This window comes from Lepus europaeus, chromosome 9 (genome assembly GCF_033115175.1).
Source record: "Lepus europaeus isolate LE1 chromosome 9, mLepTim1.pri, whole genome shotgun sequence".
NCBI classification, from domain to species: Eukaryota; Metazoa; Chordata; class Mammalia; order Lagomorpha; family Leporidae; genus Lepus; species Lepus europaeus.
This window is the reverse complement of record NC_084835.1, coordinates 98,202,502-98,223,829: the sequence shown is the minus strand read 5'-3', so window position 1 is coordinate 98,223,829 and position 21,328 is coordinate 98,202,502. Positions and strand designations below refer to the sequence as shown.

Here is a 21,328-nt window from a genome sequence, read left to right as displayed (position 1 = left end):
CCTGCAGTGCTGGCATCCCATATGGGCACCAGTTCTAGTCCTGGCTGTTCCACTTCTGATCCAGCTCTCTGCTATGGCCTGGGAAAGCAGTAGAAGATGGCCCAAGTCCTTGGGCCCCTGCCCCATGTGAGAGACACGGAAGAAGCTCCTGGCTTTGGATTGGCACAGCTCTGGCCATTGCGGCCATCTGGGGAGTGAACCACCAGATGGAAGACTCTCTCTCTCTCTCTCTCTGCCTTTCCTCTCTCTCTGTGTAACTCTTTCAAATAAATAAATAAATCTTAAAAAAAAAAAAAAAAAAAGAACTATCTTCTGAGGCATGCCCCCAGGACCTAAAGACTTCTCAGAGGCCCAACTACTAGACAGCATAGCTAAATCAACTCTCCATCCTGAACCCATCCAATCTTAACTAAGATGTCAGAGTTTAAACATCTATACGAGTAGTTTGAGGAGCCAGGTCCTGTTCAACCCATAACATCTATGTATCCATGTTACTTGGATAAATAACCAACTTTAAAAAAAAAAAAATCTATGAAGGAACAAACTGAAGATTTTATCACATAAAAATTACTGTCTCAGGGGCCGGCACTGTGGTATAGAGGTAAAGCCAGGCCTGCAATGCCGGCATTCCTTATGGGAGCAGGTTTGTATCCTGGCTGCTCCACTTCCAATCCAGCTCCCTGCTAATGGCCTGGGAAAGCGCAGAAGATGGCCCCTGGCTCCCATGTGAGAGAAATGAATGAGGTCTCTGGATCCTGGCTCTGGCCTGCCCAGTGCTACTCATGGTGGCCATTTGGAGAGGGAATCAGCAGATGGAAGATCTCCCTCTCCCCGTAATTCTAACTTTCAAAATAATATTAAAAGTACTATCTCAAGAACCAACCTAAGCAGTAGCTAGAGGGAGGTTCTGGGTGCCCACTGTCAGCCCTGCTGCTGCCCTGGCCTCGTGGAACTGGAAGGGTACAAGCCAGACTCAAGCTCCGCAGGGCCCAGCTGAGGTCAGCTCACCAGGATGTTCCCAAGAGCCCGATGCCTAAAGTCCCAGAGTGGGCCAAAGGCACAGGGACACATGGACGGGACAGGAGGGTGCAATAGGGCCCCTGATGCTACCACAGGAAAGGTAGGGAAGGGCAAGCAATGGATCTGAGGGCAGAGGGACCCAGGATACAAAATCTGCTCAAAGTTAATTTTAAAAATATTATTTAAAAAAAAACAGAAAAAGTATGTCATTTTGTTTGAAAATGAACTTGAACTTAAATTTTTTTAATATTTTATTTTATTTATTTTATGGGTAGAATTACAGACGGTGAGAGGGAGAGACAGAGAGGAAGATCTTCCATCCACTGGTTCACTCCCCAATTGGCAGCAATGGCCGGAGTTGGGCCGATCTGAAGCCAGGAGCCAGGAGCTTTTTCCGGGTCTCCCACATGGGTGCAGGGACCCAAGGACTTGGGCCATCTTCCACTGCTTTCCCAGGCCATAGCAGAGAGCTGGATCGGAATTGGACCAGCCAGGACTTGAACTGGCACCCATATGGGATGCCGGCATTGCAGGCAGAGGATTAACCTCCTGCCCCACAGTGCTGGCCCTGAACTTAAATTCTTGATCAAAAATTAATGCCATTAGTCTTTGAGGAATATGATTTTAACAATTACAAACCTAAATGAAAGTAATAAATGGATTTCATGCTCATAGTTAGAGACCCTTCACCTCACTATTAATTTTTTTAGAAAGTTTTTATTTAATAAACATAAATTTCATAGGTACAGCTTTTGGGTTATTAGCAGTTCTTCCCCCCACACCTGCCCTCTCACCCCCACACCTGTCCCACCTCTTACTCCCTCCCCCATCCCATTCTTCATTAAGATTCATTTTTAATTATCTTTATATACAGTAGATCATACTCTATACTAAGTAGAGATTTCAACAGTTTACACCCACACAGACTTGCAAAATATAAAGTACTGTTTGAAGACTAGTTTTAATGTTAATTCTCATAGTACAACACATTAAGGACAGAGGTCTTACATGGGGAGCAAGTGCACAGTGACTCCTGTTGTTGATTTAACAACTGACACTCTTATTTATGGTGTCAGTAACCACCTGAGGCTCTTGTCATGAGCTTCCAGGGCTATGGAAGCCTTCACCTCACTATTAATTTAACAAAAACAAAACCAACTTACTGACACCGTGTTTAATAAAGAAATATTTTAAACAGAAAAACCAAGCAAATCAGAGAAAAATCAAGCAAAACTCAAAACACAGAATAATGCCATTATTTTTACTTAGATCAAGGCATGAAATATTAAACATATATATATGTTTATTAAGGGAAGGAAGGCTAAGAGCAGATCCGAGTGTCTACCAGGCAGCGTGTGACCAGGTGGTAACCAGGCCACAGGGCCTGCTGAGACGCGCTCTGCTGTGGCCCCAGCAGATGGCACCGCCACAGACACACCACAGTCTCCCCGGGTGTGGCAGAGAAACACACCAAGATCTTGCAATCCAATAACCCATTTCCCGTGACCACTATCAACCCGCTCACACGTGCTATTTCATCATGTTTCCTCTCACTGGGGAAAACTCTGTTTTCTCCTATGCAGCCTTCACATGCAGACATCAACTGCATGATGTTTTTCCCCTTATCAGACTTTCATCCAATATCTGGACACCAACTGGATGTCATACGACTCAATCCCATTCCAACTGCCTGCACCTGAGGGCTGTCTCACCAGACTGACCCCCACTTCAGACACCAGTCACAACTAGTGGGTCCCCAGGTTACCCTCCCTTCTCTCCAACTGGGCTACAAATCAGGGGTTCCCATTGGCACCTCAGGTTTGACAACAGGATGACTCACAGAACCCAGGGAACCACTTTGCTTACATTTACCACTGTATTACAAAGGATGTGCTAAAGCACTCAGACGTACGAACAGTCAGATGAAGAGGTTCTCAGGGCAAGGTCTTAGAAGGGTCTGGGGGCAGGAACTCTGTCCTTGTGGATTTGGGGTGCACCCTGCGGGCATCCAGATGTTCACCAGCCCAGAAGCTCCAAACCCCACAGTGAATGGGTTTTGATGCCTTCATCACACAGGCATGATGGATTATTAACTCAGTCTCCAGCCCCCCACCCTCACTAGGCGGTGGGACAGGCCAGGGAAGCTAAAGTTGGAAGCTTCCATCACAGCTGGGTCTTTATGCCCATCCTCAAGCTCTCTAGGAGCCAGCGAGCACAGCCTCATGAGAACAAACGCGTCTCTACACCAGGAAATCCAAAGGGATTCAGGAGGTCTGTGTCAGGAACTGGGGTCAAAGGCCAACACTCGGACCATTCCAAGGGTTTCAGGGGCTCTGCACAGGAGACTGAGGAGCAAAGATCAAACTCGTGTTCCTTATTCTATCACAATTTTACATCCGCTCAATGCTCTTTCATTACTATCTGATTACAGTTGGTTTACAGACTGGTTTATATGAAATGCATTTCAGGTAAGCTGCTCCCTCAGGACATTCTAGAAGCACAAATCATCAGGCGGATAAGCTGCCTCTGAATCCGACTTCTAGGAAGTTGCCCACAGATGGCGATGCTGTTGATGGAATTTAGACACCGATGACCTTTTATTCCAAAGGGCCTGGGTATCCTTGACTTTATCTTCTTAACCTTTTTCCTCCAATGTCACCACTGCACCCATCTCATTAGGGTCTCATTACTGTTCACTAAACAACAACTGGACATGAGCACCACTTAGTTCAATTATGTACCTAGTACAGAGGCTTAGACAGGTGGTTAAATATTTTCTGAAAGAAATGGAACTCTGAAATACATATGCTTTATCCAAAAATAAGTTGTATTTTCATAGAAAAAAGAGAATGGAAATAAAGTAGCTAACAAAATTATATATATGGCAATTACAGAATAGCCTCCATACTCTACCGCTGTTCAGTTCAAAAGCTCACGAGGGCCTCAGGTTATAACGTAGCGGGTGAGTCCGCCCCCTCGGACCTCCGACAGCCTCCGGCAGTGTCGTAAAATGTTCATTATCACATGAAACCTCTTGTCAACTTTCAAAGCTGTGAACTCCTTTATATCAGCTTCCACTATAAAATAATGACCTGAGAATAAAAGTAGGAATGCAAACTTTCATAAAGTCAACTTTCAAAAGAATTTTCATGCATGTAAATACGAGTATGTAAGGCATCAATCATTCTGACATCATCCAATAAAATCTAGAACTAAGATGACTGCTAAAACAATAATTATTCTATCAACCAAAGTTGCATGCGATTTACTACAGCGCTATAGCCCCGTTTATTAGATCACCAGCCACCTGCTGAACAATTCACTCCAAGAGGCAATACAAGCAGTGTTCACGGAATAACAGCCATAGCAGCTCTATCTCTTAACAAGATAACCTCGGACAAAGAGGCCAAGCTCTTTGCCAAGTCTGCCAAAGGAGGGTAATCGCAAGACCTTCCCTAATAAGGACACCGTGAGGACTAAAGCGCTCAGCGTTCTATCTGGAACACAATGAGAGCCACACAAGCACGATCAACGTTATCATTATTGTTCTGACTCTCAAAACACTGAGTTTAGTTCCACAACACATTCTAAAGCAGTGTACATAACCCTCAGCACCAGATATGTTTGGTGCCGTCCTGTGCATTTCAAGGGTGTTCTAGCAGCATCTGTGGCCTCAACCCATCTGATGCCAAGAGCATCCTCTACCTCAACTGTAACCACCAAGAATGTCTCCAGATATGGCAAACTGTTCCCAGGTAGGGCAACTGCACTTGGTTGAGAATTCACTCCCTAGATTTAGAAGTTTCTAGAATTAACTTTGTTTCTCATAACACACTCAACACAATTCATATGTACACAGATATATGCTATCATTTTACCTTTGGTATCTTTTGTCTCTTCATTAATAAATCTGTGATACAGATTTCTGGTCACAGAATTCATAGATGCTTTTGGTTGATGGAGGATCTTGTATTTACTAATTACTGCCTTGTTGATTTCTTTAATAACATCATTAATTTGACAATAGGTTAAGCGGGATTTCATGTACCTGTAAAAAAGTATATGCCATTTTTTAAAAAAATCATCACATAAATTACCTTCTTTGAAAAATGAAGAATGGTTTACCATAGTCCTTTTATAATAGATAAAGTCCCCCCCTTAAAAAAAAAAAAAAGATGTATTTATTCATTTGAAAGTCAAAGTTACAGAGAGAGTATAAAGGAGAGATAGAGAGAGAAAGAGAGATCTTCCATCAACTAGTTCACTCCCCAAATGGTCACAACTGACAGGGCTAGGCTGGTCTGAAGCCAAGAGCCAGGAGCTTCTTCCCAGTCTCCCATATGAGTGCAGGGACCCGAGCATTTGGATCATCCTCCACGGCTTTCTCAGATACATTAGGAGGGAGCTGGATCATAAGTGGAGCAGCTGGGACTCAAACCAGCATCCCATATGAGATTGCTGGCAGTGGCTTAACCGGCTATGCCACAGCGCTGGCCCAAAGTCCCCTTTATAAGAACAATTTTATATCAGCTTCCCAATAAGCCAGATATAACTCAATAGCTGAAAAATTAAATATCACTGCCTATCTTTCCCAGTTATATCTAGATGTATAATCTCTATTCTCCTCCTACAGTAAATACTACAATTTAAAACAAGCTCTCAAATTCTGAGTCAAATGGACTAACTACAAAGTATAAACTTATTTTAAAATGTTTGCAAGCCAAGAAAATTTTTAAATATCAAGAAAATGTATAACACATAGAACTCTGGTTTTCTGCAAAAACTATAATCTGTTCAGAGAGGGAAAAAAGCAGGAGGAAAAGAAGCCGAAAGTTGACAAAGACGACAACAGGGAAGATGATGACAAGGACAAAGAACTGATGGGGCGGGAGGTGCAAAGAAAGTGAAGAAAAGGCGGGCAGGGAGAATCCAGAGCCACGCCCATTCCTGCCGGTCCCACCCATTCCTTTCCAGCTTGGTCTCTTCTGCTCTTAGAGGCCCCTGTACAGCCTGAGTCTTCCCTGCCCACAGAACCCTCCCAGAGCCTCTGAATTCTGATCAGGCCAGACACACCAAAACCAAATCATTATGTTAAACCCTGTCCTTCATTTCTATTCAAAGTGGCAGTTTTCTTTTCCTTTTTTAAAAGACTTTATTTATTTATTTGACAGGTAGAGTTATAGACAGTGAGAGGGAGAGACAGAGAGAAAGGTCTTCCATCTGCTGGTTCACTCCCCAAATGGCTGCAATGACCGGAGCTGCACCAATCCAAAGCCAGGAGCCAGGTGCTTCTTCCCGGTCTCCCACGCAAGTGCAGGGGCCCAAGTATGTGGGCCATCTTCTACTGCTTTCCCAGGCCGTAGCAGAGAGCTGGATGGGAAGTGGAGCAGCCGGGACTAGAACCGGCGGCCATATGGGATGCCAGCGCCGCAAGCGGAGGATTAACCTAGTGCGCCACAGCACCGGCCCCCAAAGTGGCAGTTTTCTACACACAACTTCTGCCACATAAAACAGGAATTTATTTGAACGAGAATTTCCTATTTGCAGACACTCATTTTCATGTTTCATCTCTTCTCTAAGGTCACTTTTGGTGCCCTGTTTTGTTTTTTTGAACCACAGTTTCCAAGCCCGTGGCACTGCAGCTCTCTGCAATACACCCAGGAATTCCTTCAAATCCCTCAGCCAGCACCTTCATTTCCTTACTACCATCCCCCACCTCTGCTGCTGCTTTCCAGTGAAATTTCACCAAAGTATTAATTCTTAAAAGACAAGGTTTGGGGCACTCAGCCCTGTGCCTCTCTGCTGAGCTGCCCGCCTGGTCTGGTCAGGTGTAATCTCTCCACTCAACTGTAACCTCTCTCCTTCCTCCTCCCCGGTCTCTCAGGCTCTGTCTGGAGAGGTGCCCATCCGTCCTTACAGATGTCCCTTCCCTAATAAACCTTGCTATTTTACCTCCCACTAAAAAAAAAAAAAAAAAAAAGACAAGGTTTGGAGCACATTCTTCTCTACCCTAATCACTTAGCTTTGTTTCTCATACATTAAACAACCCCTTTGTTGAACAATGAATGAGCCACCAGGACTAGTCTGGTTTCCTTCTTCATCTCTTCACCGATGACCTTTCTATAAACTTCCACTCCACCATTCTTCCCAGCCTTTCACTCTTCCCTGTAGTTCGCTGATAAACAACAAACCAAACTGAGTGCAATGAAAACATCAAAAAACATTCATGAAAATAAAGCTGGCAATAGCGGAAAAGATTGAGTTGGCAAAACAAAAAGGCGGCCATTGGAGGGTGAACCAACGGCAAAAGGAAGACCTTTCTCTCTGTCTCTCTCTCTCTCTCTCTCACTGTCCACTCTGCCTGTCAAAAATTTAAAAAAAAAAAAAAAAAAGTAGCCTAAAGAGAAATGTCAACCTCATTACTAGGCTCAGGATTGTGAAATAGCCAGAGTGGCTAATTAGCAACAATTTTCAAAACAGTAGGTAGTGCAAGCAAGGGTGTTATGAGGTGGCCAGACCCATACACTACTGACAGGAATAAAAACTGGTATAAGGGTGGGCATTTGGCCCAGCAGGTAAGATGCCTGCATCTCACCTTGGAGTACCTAGGTTTGCTGCCCAGCTCCAGCTACTGACTCCGGTTTCTAGCTAGTGTAGAACCTGGGAGGCAGTAGGCATGGCTCAAGAAGTTGGGCTCCTGCCACTCATGTTCCCAGCTCCCAGCTTCGCCACTGGCCGGAGCCCCCGTGGGCTTCTGGGAAGTGAACCAGTGTACACGAGCACAAGTCTGTGCTCTCTCTCTCTTGCCTCTCAAATAAATAAAGAAAAAAATTTAAAAATAAATAAAATAAAATCTGGACAGATACCCTATCTTATCTGAGCAGAATTCTCAATTAGCTTTATTTTCTGACATTAAACACTTCCTAACATGCATTATTTCTATAATAAAAATGAATAATAAGTATAACATAAAACCCAGTAGTTAAGCAAAGCTCTGAAACTACAAAAAGTTAAAACCATGGATTTCTGTAATTGTTCCCCATTACTGTCATCTGTAATAAGCACAGGAGAGCTCCCTTTGGGGGAGGTACCTTGTCTCACTCATTTCTGTATTCTCCTCAGGGACACAGGGCCCCAACACAGCACAGACTCAAACAAGTATGTGGTAGAAGGGACAAATGGAAACCCAACACATACAACACCTTCCCTCTTGATTTCCAAATCAGTGGAACCTACTCAATTTCCTTAAAACTGCAGCAAAACTGTGGCTGCCTCCAAGATGGAACTGGATGAATTTGTATCACAGGACAGTCCTAGAGAGGATCTGCATAAGACACATATCCATCTCTGGATCTCTGTGAAAAGAGGTTTTACCACAAGACAACAAGCACAACTTCAAGTATCTCCCAGAACAACTGCCTGCCTGTTCATAGTACAACATAAAACTATTTAGAAAAGATCAATATTTGAACATAGCATAATATGAATATAATCAAGCTCTGATTCAAACAATCATGCTGATTATTAAAGAGTTGAACATTAAAAGGTATCTGAAATACTTACGCAGGAACACCATTAAACTCATCGGTAGTGACAAATGGCATTTCCTTAATACTTCTTTGTTCTTTGGGGGGCTTCTTTGTGGGTGCAGGTTCCTCAACTTTGACTGGCTCTTCAGGTTCCACATCGGACCCATTAACCCTAGAACAGAGATGTGCAGTGTCCAAGCCGCTCTCAGAACAAAGCAACACACTGGGACATTTTCCCAACTAGAAATAATCAATATTAAATACACAATTCACCCTATTATAATTTTATAGCCAACATTTTTTCTATCCTTGTGCCTCCACTGTTAAGACTTAAATAGTGAAGAGAGGGTTGAAAAATTAAGTCCTCAAATCTTCAATAAGAAAAAGGTACTTAAAAAAGTGTTTGGGGAGCTGGCTAAGCCTCCGCCTATGGCGCCGGCATCCCACATGGGTGCCGGTTCGTTTCCTGAGTGCTCCTCTTCCAGCTCTCTGCTGTGGCCTGGGAGAGCAGAGGAAGATGGCCCAAGTCCTTGGGCCCCTGCACCCATGTGTGAGACCCGGAAGCTCCTGGCTCTGGACTGGCCCAGCTCCAGCCTTTGCGGCCATTTGGGGAACTGAACCAGCAGATGGAAAACCTTTCTCTCATCTCTCCCTCTCTCTGTAGCTCTGCCTCTCAAATAAATAAAGAAAATCTTAAAAAAAAAAAAAAGGTTTTGGAAGGGGCCAGTATTGTGGCACAGTGGGTTAAGATGCTGCTTGGGACACCAGTACGCCATATCAGAGGGCTGGTTTGAGTCCCAGCTACTCTGCCTCTGATTCAACTTTCTGCTACTGCATATCCTGGGAGGCAGCAGCAGATGGTTCAAGTATGTGGGTTCCTGCCAACCGTGTGGGAGACCTGGATGGAGTTCCTGGCTCTTAGCTTTGGCCTAGCTCAGCCTGGCTATCCCAGACATTTTGGGGAGTCAACCAGAGGATGGATGACTTCTTTCTGTTTCTCTTTCTCTCTACCATTCTGCCTTTCAAATGAATAAATAAATAAATCTTTTTTTTTTTTTTGACAGGCAGAGTGGACAGTGAGAGAGAGACAGAGAGAAAGGTCTTCCTTTCGCCGTTGGTTCACCCTCCAATGGCCGCCGCGGTAGCGCGCTGCGGCCGGCGCACCGCGCTGTTCCGATGGCAGGAGCCAGGTGCTTATCCTGGTCTCCCATGGGGTGCAGAGCCCAAGCACTTGGGCCATCCTCCACTGCACTCCCTGGCCACAGCAGAGAGCTGGCCTGGAAGAGGGGCAACCGGGACAGGATCGGTGCCCCGACCGGGACTAGAACCCGGTGTGCCGGCGCCGCAAGGCGGAGGATTAGCCTAGTGAGCCGCGGCGCCGGCCAATAAATCTTTTTTAAAAAGTCTATGTAGGGGCTGGTGCCATGGCTCTCACTTGACTAATCCTCCACCTGCGGCACTGGCATCCCATATGGGCGCTGGGTTCTAGTCCTGGTTGCTCCTCTTCCAGTCCAGCTCTCTGCTGTGGCCCAGGAGTGCAGTGGAGGATGGCCCAAGTGCTTGGGCGCCTGCACCCCATGGGAGACCAGGAGGAAGCACCTGGCTCCTGGCTTCAGATTGGTGTAGCTCTAGCCATAGCGGCCATTTGGGGGGTGAAACAATGGAAGGAAGACGTTTCTGTCTCTCTCACTAACTCTACTTGTCAAATTAAAAAATAAAAAAATAAAAAGTCTGTGTAAAATGGAATTCAAAACTAAGTTTATTTTGGTGCAAAAAATTTTGAAATTCAAATATTGGTTTTTCATAATATACATTTCCATGAAATTTGAAGACACTTTGTATACCTACATTTACATACGCAAAACATAATATAGTATATAACATATCCTAGACATCTTCATCAGCTGCCCCAAAGTCAATGTGAGTAAACTTGAACTTAACCTCTTAAACAGCTTCTCTTCCTGACTTCCCTGGTCCTGAACCTAGAAACCTCAGTCAACTGTGACTTCCGTTTACCCTAATTTGTCTTGTTGGTTGCTTGTGTCCATCGCTACCTTTTATAGACTCAGTTCAGTTGCTCGCAATGAGCACGGGTTACTCTTGGACCCAGTCCACCCAACTGTTAGCAGAAGCCTACTAACATAGCTCCAGCTCACGAGCAGGTGAGTCCAGAAACAGGCTGTGATTTCTAGGTTGTTTAGCTGTCAGAGAGGGAACAGACCTTTGTTGCAATAGTGGCTTGATTGCTCCAAGAAAGAAGACGTCGGATACAGAAAACAGTAGGTCTAACATGGAAGCCAGCAAAAGGGATCCCAGAAACACAGGAAGTGAGATCCCAAGATGACAGCTGAGCCCCAGACCCTTACAGCAACCAGGCCTGAGAGACAGAGGGTGACTCAGGAGATGGCCATCAAGATAAAAATGTCCCATGCTTTGGGATCATCATCCTTATGAATCCTCACATCAGACTCCAATGTGCAACTGGCTGATTGTTACCTGTACTTCCTTGTCTTGACCATGTGCTAAGTAAATGCCTCACAGTCATTTCAGCCTGCAAAACAGTTCTGCTTCGACCAAGCCATGAGAGCTGAAGCCAGGCCACAGTGAGCTCTCTGGCCATATTCCTGCTGGATATACAATGTCCATCCCACATTATAATCCTGGCACAAATTCTGTGATGTCCTGTGTTTCCAAGTATTCACTTGTGACCATTACCTAACTTTCTCTTCTTATAAGGAAATTCCAAGGAACCCTGATCATGCCAAGGCACTCTACGACTTTGCTGGCAAAGGACTAGAGAGATGGGAGTGGGGAAATACTAGGAAGACAAAACAAAGGGCCTCCGAAATTATAAAGACAAACAGTGATGGAGGACCCTATTCAGAGCCAGGCAATGAAAACAGAAAGGAGAATGGAGACTGATTTTTAAAAACTCCAGGGAAGCAGAATGGACAAGTGATGGCTAAGAGAGTGAAATGTGAAGTCCCTGCCTAGATGACAGAAGAACAGGGCCTGGTAACAAGACGGCCAGAGCGCTCAGTCTTGGGCGTGCAAAGAGTGGAGAGAAAACAGCTCAGCTCAGTCTTGGGCATGCAAAGTTTGGAGAGAAAACAACTCACTCAACAGAGTCTTCGCATGCCGTGAAAGCACCAGTGCAAGACGTCACATCAAAGCTAGAGTGGGACATCTGGGGGCTTTAGCAGTTGCTGAGAAAGCGTGAGGAAACCAGTCAGGAGATGCCTATGATATAAGGGAGGGCAGAGGGAAAGGGGGCGGCTAAGTCAAAGCCATGGGACAACAGCTCAGAAAGCAGAGGCAGTGCAGGAAGCAGAGCTGCAAAAACAAAAAGGTGGTAAGCAACACGAAATCTGAGAAGCAGGATCAGGGCAGAAGAGGGATTTCCTCAGCCATTTTGACCTTCCAGCCATCAGTGTCCCAGTGTGATGGCAACAACAGCCAAAAGGCAGGTGTCGGGTGACCGAGAGGAGGCAGAGCACAAACACTCACCATCGGTGAGCAGCGCGCCAGGGACAGGTGGAGGTGGCAGGGGGGAAAAAGTGGGTCTTGTTCCTTCAGCTGCTTTTAAGAGAAGTTCATTAGGCTTAACCTTCACTAACGCAGTGGTTCTCAAGGATCAAGGGAGCTGCCCCCAGAAGAGGCTAGGCAAGGTGTGCAAACGCTGTCACCATCACGCTGGGGAGACGGGGATGCTACAGGTACCTACCCGATGGGCAGAGACCAGGGACGCTACCACATGTCCTCTTTTCCAGCAAAGAACGACCCAGCCTCAAATGCCAACGCAGCCAAGGTTGACGATGGAAAGACAGAGCCCGGAGGGACTTGTCCTTGGGACACAGGGGCAACAGTGTCCTCAGGACAAGCAAAGTGGTGAAAATAGGAAAATCGTGTTTCTAATGTTCAGGGACGAAAAACTGGGTAGTCACTGACAAAACTGCCAAGCACCTGAAAGAACGAAAAGCTATTTGCTTCTATGGCTTCATAATCCAGACAGCAAGAATAATTGTAAGTACACTTACAAGCTCTGGGTTACGGTTACTTGAGGCAAATGGGAAGGGATGTTTTCTTTGAGATGTTCCACGTCTTTATAATCTTCTTCAAGAGATGCACAGAGTTCCTTAAATGAAAATGAAAAGAAAATAAAAATAAAAACAAAACTCACTAATGAGCATCTGTTCCCACCGCCTCCCTTGCGTGTGAAGACATTACAAAGGGCAGGAGAGACAGCACCATCATCATAGCAATTGTTTGAGCTGACAACACAGAATGAAGTAAGCGTTGAATGCAGCGACATGGGGGGGAAAAAAAGTCTGTGGTTCCTGGAGCTGCTTTTGGATGGTGATATTTTTCTTCCTTTTTTTTTTTCTTTTTCTTTTTAAGATTTATTTATCTTGAAAGTCAGAGTTACAGACAGAGAGAGCTCTTCCATTTGCTGGTCTACTCCCTAAATGGCCAAAATGGCCGGGGCTGGGCCAGGCCGAGGTGTCAGAAGCCTGGAACTCCATGTGGGTCTCCCAGGTGGATACAGGGGCCCAAGGACTTGGGCCATCTCCCACTGCTTTCCCGGGGTGCATTAGCAGGGAGCTGGCTGGGAAGTGGAGCAGCCAGGACTCAAACCAGGGCCCATACGGGGTGCTGGGGCTGCAGATGACAGCTTAATCCACTGCGCCACAACACTGGCCCCCAAATGGTGATGTTTTTCTCTCTTGGATTTTTCAGGGAACAAACTCTGAATCACATTACAGTTACAAGGCAGGGAGGGTTGAGATTTAAGACTTTCTCAAATACTTTAACCTTAGGAGGCAACTAAAAAATATATGAGAGATTCATGCTTTTCATTCTGGTATATTGCTTTTGTTGACTTGGCAAATGTTCCCAGCGGTACCTGCGAGACAGCGCCACAGTGACAATGCATGCCCAGGGGCAAGCACGAGGTACTGCTTACAGTGACTTCCACTGTAATTCTCTTTTAGTGTAATTGTTTTTTTGTGTGTGTGTCTCTGTGTATGTTGCATTTAACTTCCACTAGAACTTGAGACTACAGACTCATGCACATTTTAATAAGGAAAATATTCCCTGCCTGTGGATTCCTGTCATCTGGCTCCCAATAATGATGTGACCATTACTTCCAAACAGCCATCAGCTGTGAGCTGACTAACCCCTGGGCACACATCAAGCACTGGGCACCCTGGGATAGGTCAGGATTGAAGCTCAATGTTGGTTTCCATTTTGGAGTAAATGACATCTCTCTTGCAGAGCTGAATGATGTTCATAGACATGAATTTCATTTTCACCAATAGTAGGAAAGGCACAAGAATGCCCATTCCCATAGCTGCAAAATCTTTACAGACCTTAAGGATCATAAGGCAAAATGGGACCATGGAGACAGACTTGTTCAATCCCAGTAAACATTTGACGGCTGTAACAACAGTGTGAGGTAATCACGGTACAGATTGGGAAATTTTCCCATCAGGAAGGCCACAGCACTTTTATTAGCTGAAGGCTTCTTTCCAACAAAAATGTTGAGCTTTTCCTTAGCTGAAAGAGCCTTACATTAATGTTATAAAAACTTACCAAGCATCATTTAGAAAACCCTTGTTCTTAGCAAAGTTCAGTTCATTTGCCATCAGCAGGAAGAAATAGCTGTGGAGCTCTGGACTCCTTCATGCCAGGAAAATAACAGAAATGACTCTCTATGCCATCAATAATTTACAGAGCTAAGAACATGATAAGCTTAAAGAATCCTGGTGATTAGGGAATTTCTACTTATTGCCTTTTTACTTTGTATCTTCATTAGAAAAACATTACCTTAAGGGAACTGTTGGTTTGTTCTTGATACTGAATTTCCAATTCCAATTTATTGAGTAGTTCATTTACTGCAAAGATCTCGTCTCCTATTTTATTTAATACATTCTTCAAGGCAGGTTCTTGGCCTGTTACAAACAAACATAAAATGGAAAACAAAGCGCACAGAAAAGCAACAGCTGTCAAGCACCCATGTGAACTCTTGGAACCGAGGGTTGGAATAACACCTTGGGCAGCAAAAGGACTGCTTCAGCCCCTAGGACTGTCGCCTTGGATGATCCTAACACCTCATTTCTAAGCAGTACGGAAGAGAAGGGAGAGGCAAGGACAAAGTGTCCCCTGAGTCTTTTGTTTCTGGCAAACTCCTCCACTATAATAAAACCCTTAGAGAACAAACACCCTTTGATGTGCATAGCTGAGCTTTCAGGAAAACAGGGTAAACCTCCTGGAGTTCTGGTTTGAAAAGGGGACCACAGGCCACGTGGTGTGTGAGCAATAGCCCTTACCTAACGGTGTGGTCCCTCTCAGCACGTAAATATAATTGATTTTAGGATAAGATCCAAGGCAGTGGGGCTTCAAAACACAGGTATTGGGAGTGAGACCTCCATATGAGGCCAGGACAACTCGTCATAGGATGTACCTTCAATGACATACAGACTGGAAAATCGTAGTCCCTGGCCAGGGAGATGGGCTTCTATTTTAGACTGGTTCTCAGGGTGTGTGTGAAGGATGTGGTGGTGAAATTGAGGAAGTTCTCTTTGGGACTCACTCTGGCTTAGCATTTGTAATTATACATCTACAAGCAAAGAAAGTAATATCAAAAGCCATAGGCTGGTGATAACGTTGGCATCCCGGCAGAAACACACACGCTCAGAAAGTAGCTCGATTTCATAGTCACAACCCCACCTCCACCTCCCAGCATTTTTCTCTAGTTTCAGAGACTTAAGAAGGATGTGCAGGGACTGGCGTTGTGGTGAAGCGGGTTAAGCTGCTTCCTGTGATGCTGGCATCCCATCTGGGCACTGGTTCAAGTCCTGGCTACTCCACTTCTAACCTGGCTCCCTCTAACGTGGCTGGGAAAGCAGGGGAGAATGACCCAAGTCCTTCGGCCCCTGCACCCACATGGGATGAAGCTCCTGGCTTCAGCCTGGCCCACCCCTGGCTGTTGTGTTCATGTGGGGAGAGAACCAGAAGATGGAAGATCTCTTTCTCTGTCCCTCCCTCTCTCTGTAACACTGCCTTTCAAATAAACAAATAAGTCTTTAAAAAAAAAAAAAAAAAAGGATGTGAAATCCAGAGTCCCTTTTCTAGAAATAAAAAAAATGTCAGGGGCAGATTAAAAGTACAAAATAAAAACATCCTGATAATTAAATGTTTCCATCTGTACTTCCAGCAATTGAACAATGAGATACACACCAGGAAAACCACACTCTGGCCGTATCTGTCAATTATGGAGGCAGTAAAGTAAACTGACCTGAAGCTCCTGGCCTGAAGTCAGGCAGCAGTACCTACTGCATGTGGTTCCTGCAATGAAAAGTGGGAATGGGCCGGCGCCGTGGCTTAACAGGCTAATCCTCCGCCTTGCGGCGCCGGCACACGGGGTTCTAGTCCCGGTTTGGGGGCTGGATTCTATCCTGGTTGCCCCTCTTCCAGGCCAGCTCTCTGCTATGGCCCGGGAAGGCAGTGGAGGATGGCCCAAGTGCTTGGGCCCTGCACCCGCATGGGAGACCAGGAGAAGCACCTGGCTCCTGGCTTCGGATCAGCGTGATGTGCCGGCCGCAGCGGCCATTGGAGGGTGAACCAACGGCAAAAAGGAAGACCTTTCTCTCTGTCTCTCTCTCTCACTATCCACCCTGCCTGTCAAAAAAAAAAAAAAGAAAAGTGGGAATGCAGGAGACGAGCTCAGCACCGTACCTGGAACCAGCAAGGCCCCCACGAACGCTAACCTCACTCACTATCATCATACATATACTGTACAGTCTAACAGAGCCAGCTCAGCTCCTAACAGTTGAGACAATAGGTAGTGTACTGATATCTCTAGTAAGGATAATTTCAGAGGGTTAGATAATTGTTGGATAAGGTATCTCTCCCCTATACACTGATATCTCAAAGAACTTTTAGTTAGGGTGGGCAATGTGGCATAGATGGTTAAGCCTCTGCCTGCAGTGCCAGCATATCATATGGGTGCTGGTTTGAGTCCCGGCTGCTCCACTTCCAATCCAGCTCCCTGTATTAATGCGTCTGGGTAAGCAGTGGAAGATGGCCCAATTACTTGGGTTCCTGCACTCTTACATGGGAGACCTGGAAGAAGCTCCTGGCTCCTGGCTTCGGCCTGGCCCAGCCCTGGCCCTGGCGGCCATCTGGGGGGTGAACCAGAGGATGGGATCGATCTCTCTGTTGCTCCCCTTCTTTCTCTGTATTTCTGCCTTTCAAATAAATAAATAAATAAGAACTTTTAGTCACCTAAATATTAGGGCCTCCTTTACTGCTCTGTAGTAATATGATAATCAATGCACTAAATTCACTAAATTGATAGTAGTGATCTAGTAAGTTACAGCTGGCAAATCAGCTACTGGGCTTTATTAAATAAGCCATGGATCCAGCAAACTGTTCTCCCCACATACAAACTGATGGCTGTCCCACGTGTAGTAATTTGTTTTTTAATATTTATTTAGTTATTTGAAAGGCAGAGTTAGAGACAGGCAGAGGCAGATAGAGAGGTCCTCCATCTGCCGGTTCTCTCCCCAGATGGCCGCAATGGCTGGAGCCAGGCCAATCCAAAGCCAGGAGCCAGGAGCTTCTTCCAGGTCTCCCATGTGGGTGCAGGGACCCAAGGACATAGGCCATCTTCTACTGCTTTCCCAGGCCATAGCCGAGACCCGGATCGGAAATAGAGCTGCTGGGATTCAAACCAGTGCCCTTATAGGATGCCGGCACTGCAAGTGGCGGCTTTACCCGCTGCGCCACAGTGCCAGCCCCATGTGTAGTAATCTAATAGGTCCAGTTGTTCCACCAGGCCTCATGCCTTAATGGACACATTGGAAGTCAAGGTTTGTTGGTTCTACATCTCCAAATTATATCTGTTTATGCAACAGTAGTCATGACCTCAGAAATAGAATCAAAACAAGACCAATTATTAAAAATCTAAAAGTCCTGTACATACTGTTTTCAAGAAAAGTAGCACAAAATTAGGAAGAGTACTACTAATCAGGGAATCAAGACACAGAAATTGTCATCCCAAAGGAGTACTCACGAGAAGATTTGCTTCCTCGTGTGTGAAATGACAGTTCTACAGGGTGCGTGAACCATAAACGTAAATTGTATGGGCACTCTTTATTACAAGTTCTCAGTAAAGGACTGAAAATATCAAAGTCCTAAAAGGGCATATCCAACATTATAATTTCATATATGAACACAATTTTTAAACTGTCAATCTGATAGAGTCTGGATGTGGTTGGTCCCCCGGAGCTTCCTGTGCTGGAAGTGTGGGCCCAGTGTAGCAGTGGTGGGAGGTGCTGGAACCTGTCAGAGAAGGGCCTGGTACAGACGGGTCACTGGGGACACTGCCCTCAGAAGGGATGATTGCAGTTCTCCGGGGTCCCTGTGAGTTCCCTTGAGAGCAAGCCTGGTGCCTGGAGCTCTCTGGCCACTCTGTCTCACACACATCGCCATCTGATAGCATCCCCCATATTGTGATACAGCCAGAAGACCCTTCCAAGAGCTGAGCATGCGTCGGCACCTTGCTCTTGAATGTCTAGGAATGAGAGCTAGAAAACCCTCTTTTCATTAGAAAGTGCCCAGCCTCAGGTATTCTGTTATGACAACAGACAGCAGACAAATGCACAATTCATGATACCAACTACAGTGAAAGTTCAACACAATCTTCCCATCCGATGGAACTCTGCCTGCCAATAAATCTCTAACTCTCCTAGCTAGGGCTGGAGAGCACGTCCTGTTTTTAACCAATATTTAAAGTTGACAAAGATTATTTGTTTCTTTGAACGTTCCCTGTATCATCCTTTTTCTGCATGTCAAAAATAATTTCAAAGAGGCCGGCGCCGCGTCTCAATAGGCTAATGCTCCGCCTGCGGCGCAAGCACACTGGTTTCTAGTCCCGGTAGGCGCTGGATTCTGTCCCGGTTGCCACTCTTCCAGGCCAGCTCTCTGCTATGGCCCGGGAAGGCAGTGGAGGATGGCCCAAGTCCTTGGGCCCTGCACCCCATGGGAGACCAGGAGAAGCACCTGGCTCCTGGCTTCGGATCAGCGCGGTGCGCTGGCCGCGGCAGCCATTGGAGGGTGAACCAACGGTAAAGGAAGACCTTTCTCTCTGTCTCTCTCTCTCACTGTCCACTCTGCCTGTTTAAAAAAAAAAAAAAAAAAAAAAATTCGAAGATGGTTAAACCTCCAGGCTTATGGATGTCTTAAACATTTTTATTTCATTTTCAAGTACTTGTTTCCCAGCAAAATACAGCGATAAATTTCCTTCAAAGCAGGCTGTCCTTGTAAGATGGGAAATGGACTACATCTACCCCTGTGAATCCTGGCTACTGCTGGGACTCACCCTGACCTCTTACTGTCGTCCTTTAGAGATGGAACCATGGATACCACATACCCTTCAAGCCTCCCTTGGCTTACCTGTCTCGGAATAAGTCCTCAAGTCATCGTCCAACATACCTTACGTTTTTAGTATCCTCTGCAATATTCAAAATAGCGATGTTGATGTGTTTTAAGAATCACTACTCAAAATCGAAGATCACCTTCCACTCACAGGCATAAGATATTCAAGGTGGACCAATAACCAAAGCACGGTTCATACAAAAACAGGGCAATCTGTGCTACTTACCAAGGTTTCTCAGCGACAGGGTTTTTCTAATATTGCCAATCTTTTCATTAACATGAGAGCATAGCTGTTCCAGCTCTGAGGCCATCCTGTAGGCCTCTGAAGAAAAAAATAGAAACACACTTGCTTAAAAAAAAAAAAAAAAAGCAGCCCCATTTGTGTTGACTTTCAAAAGCCAAGAATGGTAAACAGCACGTGAATCAGATCTCCTGGTCAAAACTCGGTTTCTAACCAGAGACCTTGTCCTAAAGTCTGCGGTCAGTACCGATCACAAACCCAGGGCCGGGGGATCATTCTGGGGCATTTCCTTACGGATTTAGGGCAGCGGCACTATTGACACAATTTACATTAAAAACAACATACACATGCATTTTAAAGAAACACTGTAATTTCAAAACAGGTGTGTGGGGGGTGTCCCGCGCAGGACTTTTCCTATGCCGCGGGAGGGTTTGAGGTCAGGAAAGGAAGAAGTCCGCTCCCATCCGCCGCCAGGGAGCCTGAGAAGCGGCCGCCCGACGCTCCCGCTCCAGGTAAACCGAGCCCTGCAGGTGCGGCCCCGCGCCGCCCAGCCCACCAAGCGCAGGACCCCTAAGGCCCGACTCCCACCTCGCGCCGATCCGGAAGCACAGGGCCCGGTGCGTCGCCAGCTGTAGACAACCCGGTCTCCTTCGGAAGCCCGGAAGCCAGGAAGCCAGGGCGCGACTCCGGGAGTGAAATTCAAAACGCCCGCCGGGCCGCGCGCTGCGCAGGCGCAAATCTGGTCCCTGACGCCCGGGCTCAGCGGCTGCCCGCTCCTCCCGGCACTGGGCGGGGCCGGGAGGCGGGCCCGGGGCGGGGCCGGGGCGGGGGAGGCGGGGCCGGGGCGGAGCCTGGACGAGGGGAGGCGGGCGGCTTCCGGGAAGACAAGGCCAGGGCGGGTGTCGCTAGTGCGGCAGGCTGCCCGGGGTGGGGCGGCCGTGGCTTGGTCCAGACTGCCACACAGCGCTCCTGAGGTGAAACAGTAAGCCATCACAGTGGTTTTTCAGACGTGTCTAGGCCGTGCCCGGAGACACCCTGGAGGTGGCACCCGAGTTTAAGTATTTTTTTTATAAAACACTCCGGTTAATGCCAAAAAAGCAGCCAATTTTGTGAGCGATGCTAACATCAGACAAAATAGACTTTAAATCAAGAAATGTTACACAAGACAAAGTAATTATATATTAAATATAGCAAGATACAATTAAAAGTATTTATGAACCTAATAACAGACCATCATAATCTAAACACAGGCACACAGAATTTAAGAGTGGGGCAGGCATTTGGCACGGTGGTTACCACTGGCATCCCATATCAGAGTGCCTGGCTCAAGATCTGGCTCTGCTCCCAATTCTAGCTTCTTGCTAATGCACACCCTGGGAGGCAGGCAGCAGGTGATGACGCAAGTACTTTGGTCCCTGCCACCCACTTGGGACACCTGGATGGAGTTTCTTGCTCCCTGCCCTGGCCATTGTGGGTGCTCAGAGAGTGAACCAGTAGACTGGAGCTCTGTCTGTCTCCCCCTTGTTTTCACTCTGTGGCTCATTATCTCTGTTTCTATCTACATTTGAAATGTTAAAAAATTGAAGGAAGATGGAGAAGTTAATCGTGGACAGGACAGCCAGACAGAAGTGTGGGTCACAGTAACAAAATACCCCAAGCCAGGTAGTTGTAAAGGAGACGGGTTTATGTAGCTCACAGTTCTGGGGGTTCATCATCCCCGCTCTGGTGAGGGCCCCATGGCAGATGACCTCACAGTGGGGGAATGCGTAGGAGAACACATGGAAGGAGAGATGAGACCCTAAAGCAGGAAGCCAGGAGCAGGGCAGGGCTATAACAGCTCTCTGTCCCTCTCATGAGAACTAAGTTTCCACAGTAACTACCCTCATCTCTTCCAAGAGCAGTGCCTCTAGTGATCTAACCCCCTTCCACTACTCTCCACCTCTTAAAGGTTCCACTTACCAGCGCCATGTGGAGTTCCAACCAGCCTTCCAATTCATGAGCCTTGAAGAAAAAAACCAAAGCCAAACCATAGCAATAAGTGAGGAAGTACAGGACTTGTGTAACATAATAAGCTCACTATGTTATAGGAAAGGAGACA

At 46.3% G+C, this 21,328-nt stretch overlaps 1 protein-coding gene across 1 annotated transcript; it reads right to left on the bottom strand.

Moving 5' to 3' along the window:
* Nucleotides 1-1,850: 1,850 nt before the first annotated feature.
* SKA1 (spindle and kinetochore associated complex subunit 1) lies at nucleotides 1,851-19,929 on the bottom strand. Its single transcript, XM_062201678.1, has 7 exons — nucleotides 19,819-19,929; nucleotides 19,216-19,311; nucleotides 14,376-14,500; nucleotides 12,587-12,684; nucleotides 8,584-8,721; nucleotides 4,899-5,068; nucleotides 1,851-4,112 (listed from the first exon to the last, which is right to left on the bottom strand). Exons 2-7 carry the CDS (start codon nucleotides 19,298-19,300, stop codon nucleotides 3,964-3,966), a joined length of 765 nt encoding a protein of 254 aa, XP_062057662.1. The 5' UTR covers nucleotides 19,301-19,311; nucleotides 19,819-19,929; the 3' UTR covers nucleotides 1,851-3,963.
* Nucleotides 19,930-21,328: the final 1,399 nt, after the last annotated feature.

Bases quoted from the DNA above. Each gene is read 5' to 3' on its own strand.
- SKA1 (XM_062201678.1), bottom strand. From the start codon at position 19,300: ATGGCCTCAGAGCTGGAACAGCTATGCTCTCATGTTAATGAAAAGATT. The intron at 5,069-8,583 runs GTAAGTATTTCA...ACTTTTTTACAG, and splicing joins GAGTTTAATGGTGTTCCTGC to GTACATGAAATCCCGCTTAA. The intron at 4,113-4,898 runs GTAAAATGATAG...TTTTATTCTCAG, and splicing joins AGAGACAAAAGATACCAAAG to GTCATTATTTTATAGTGGAA.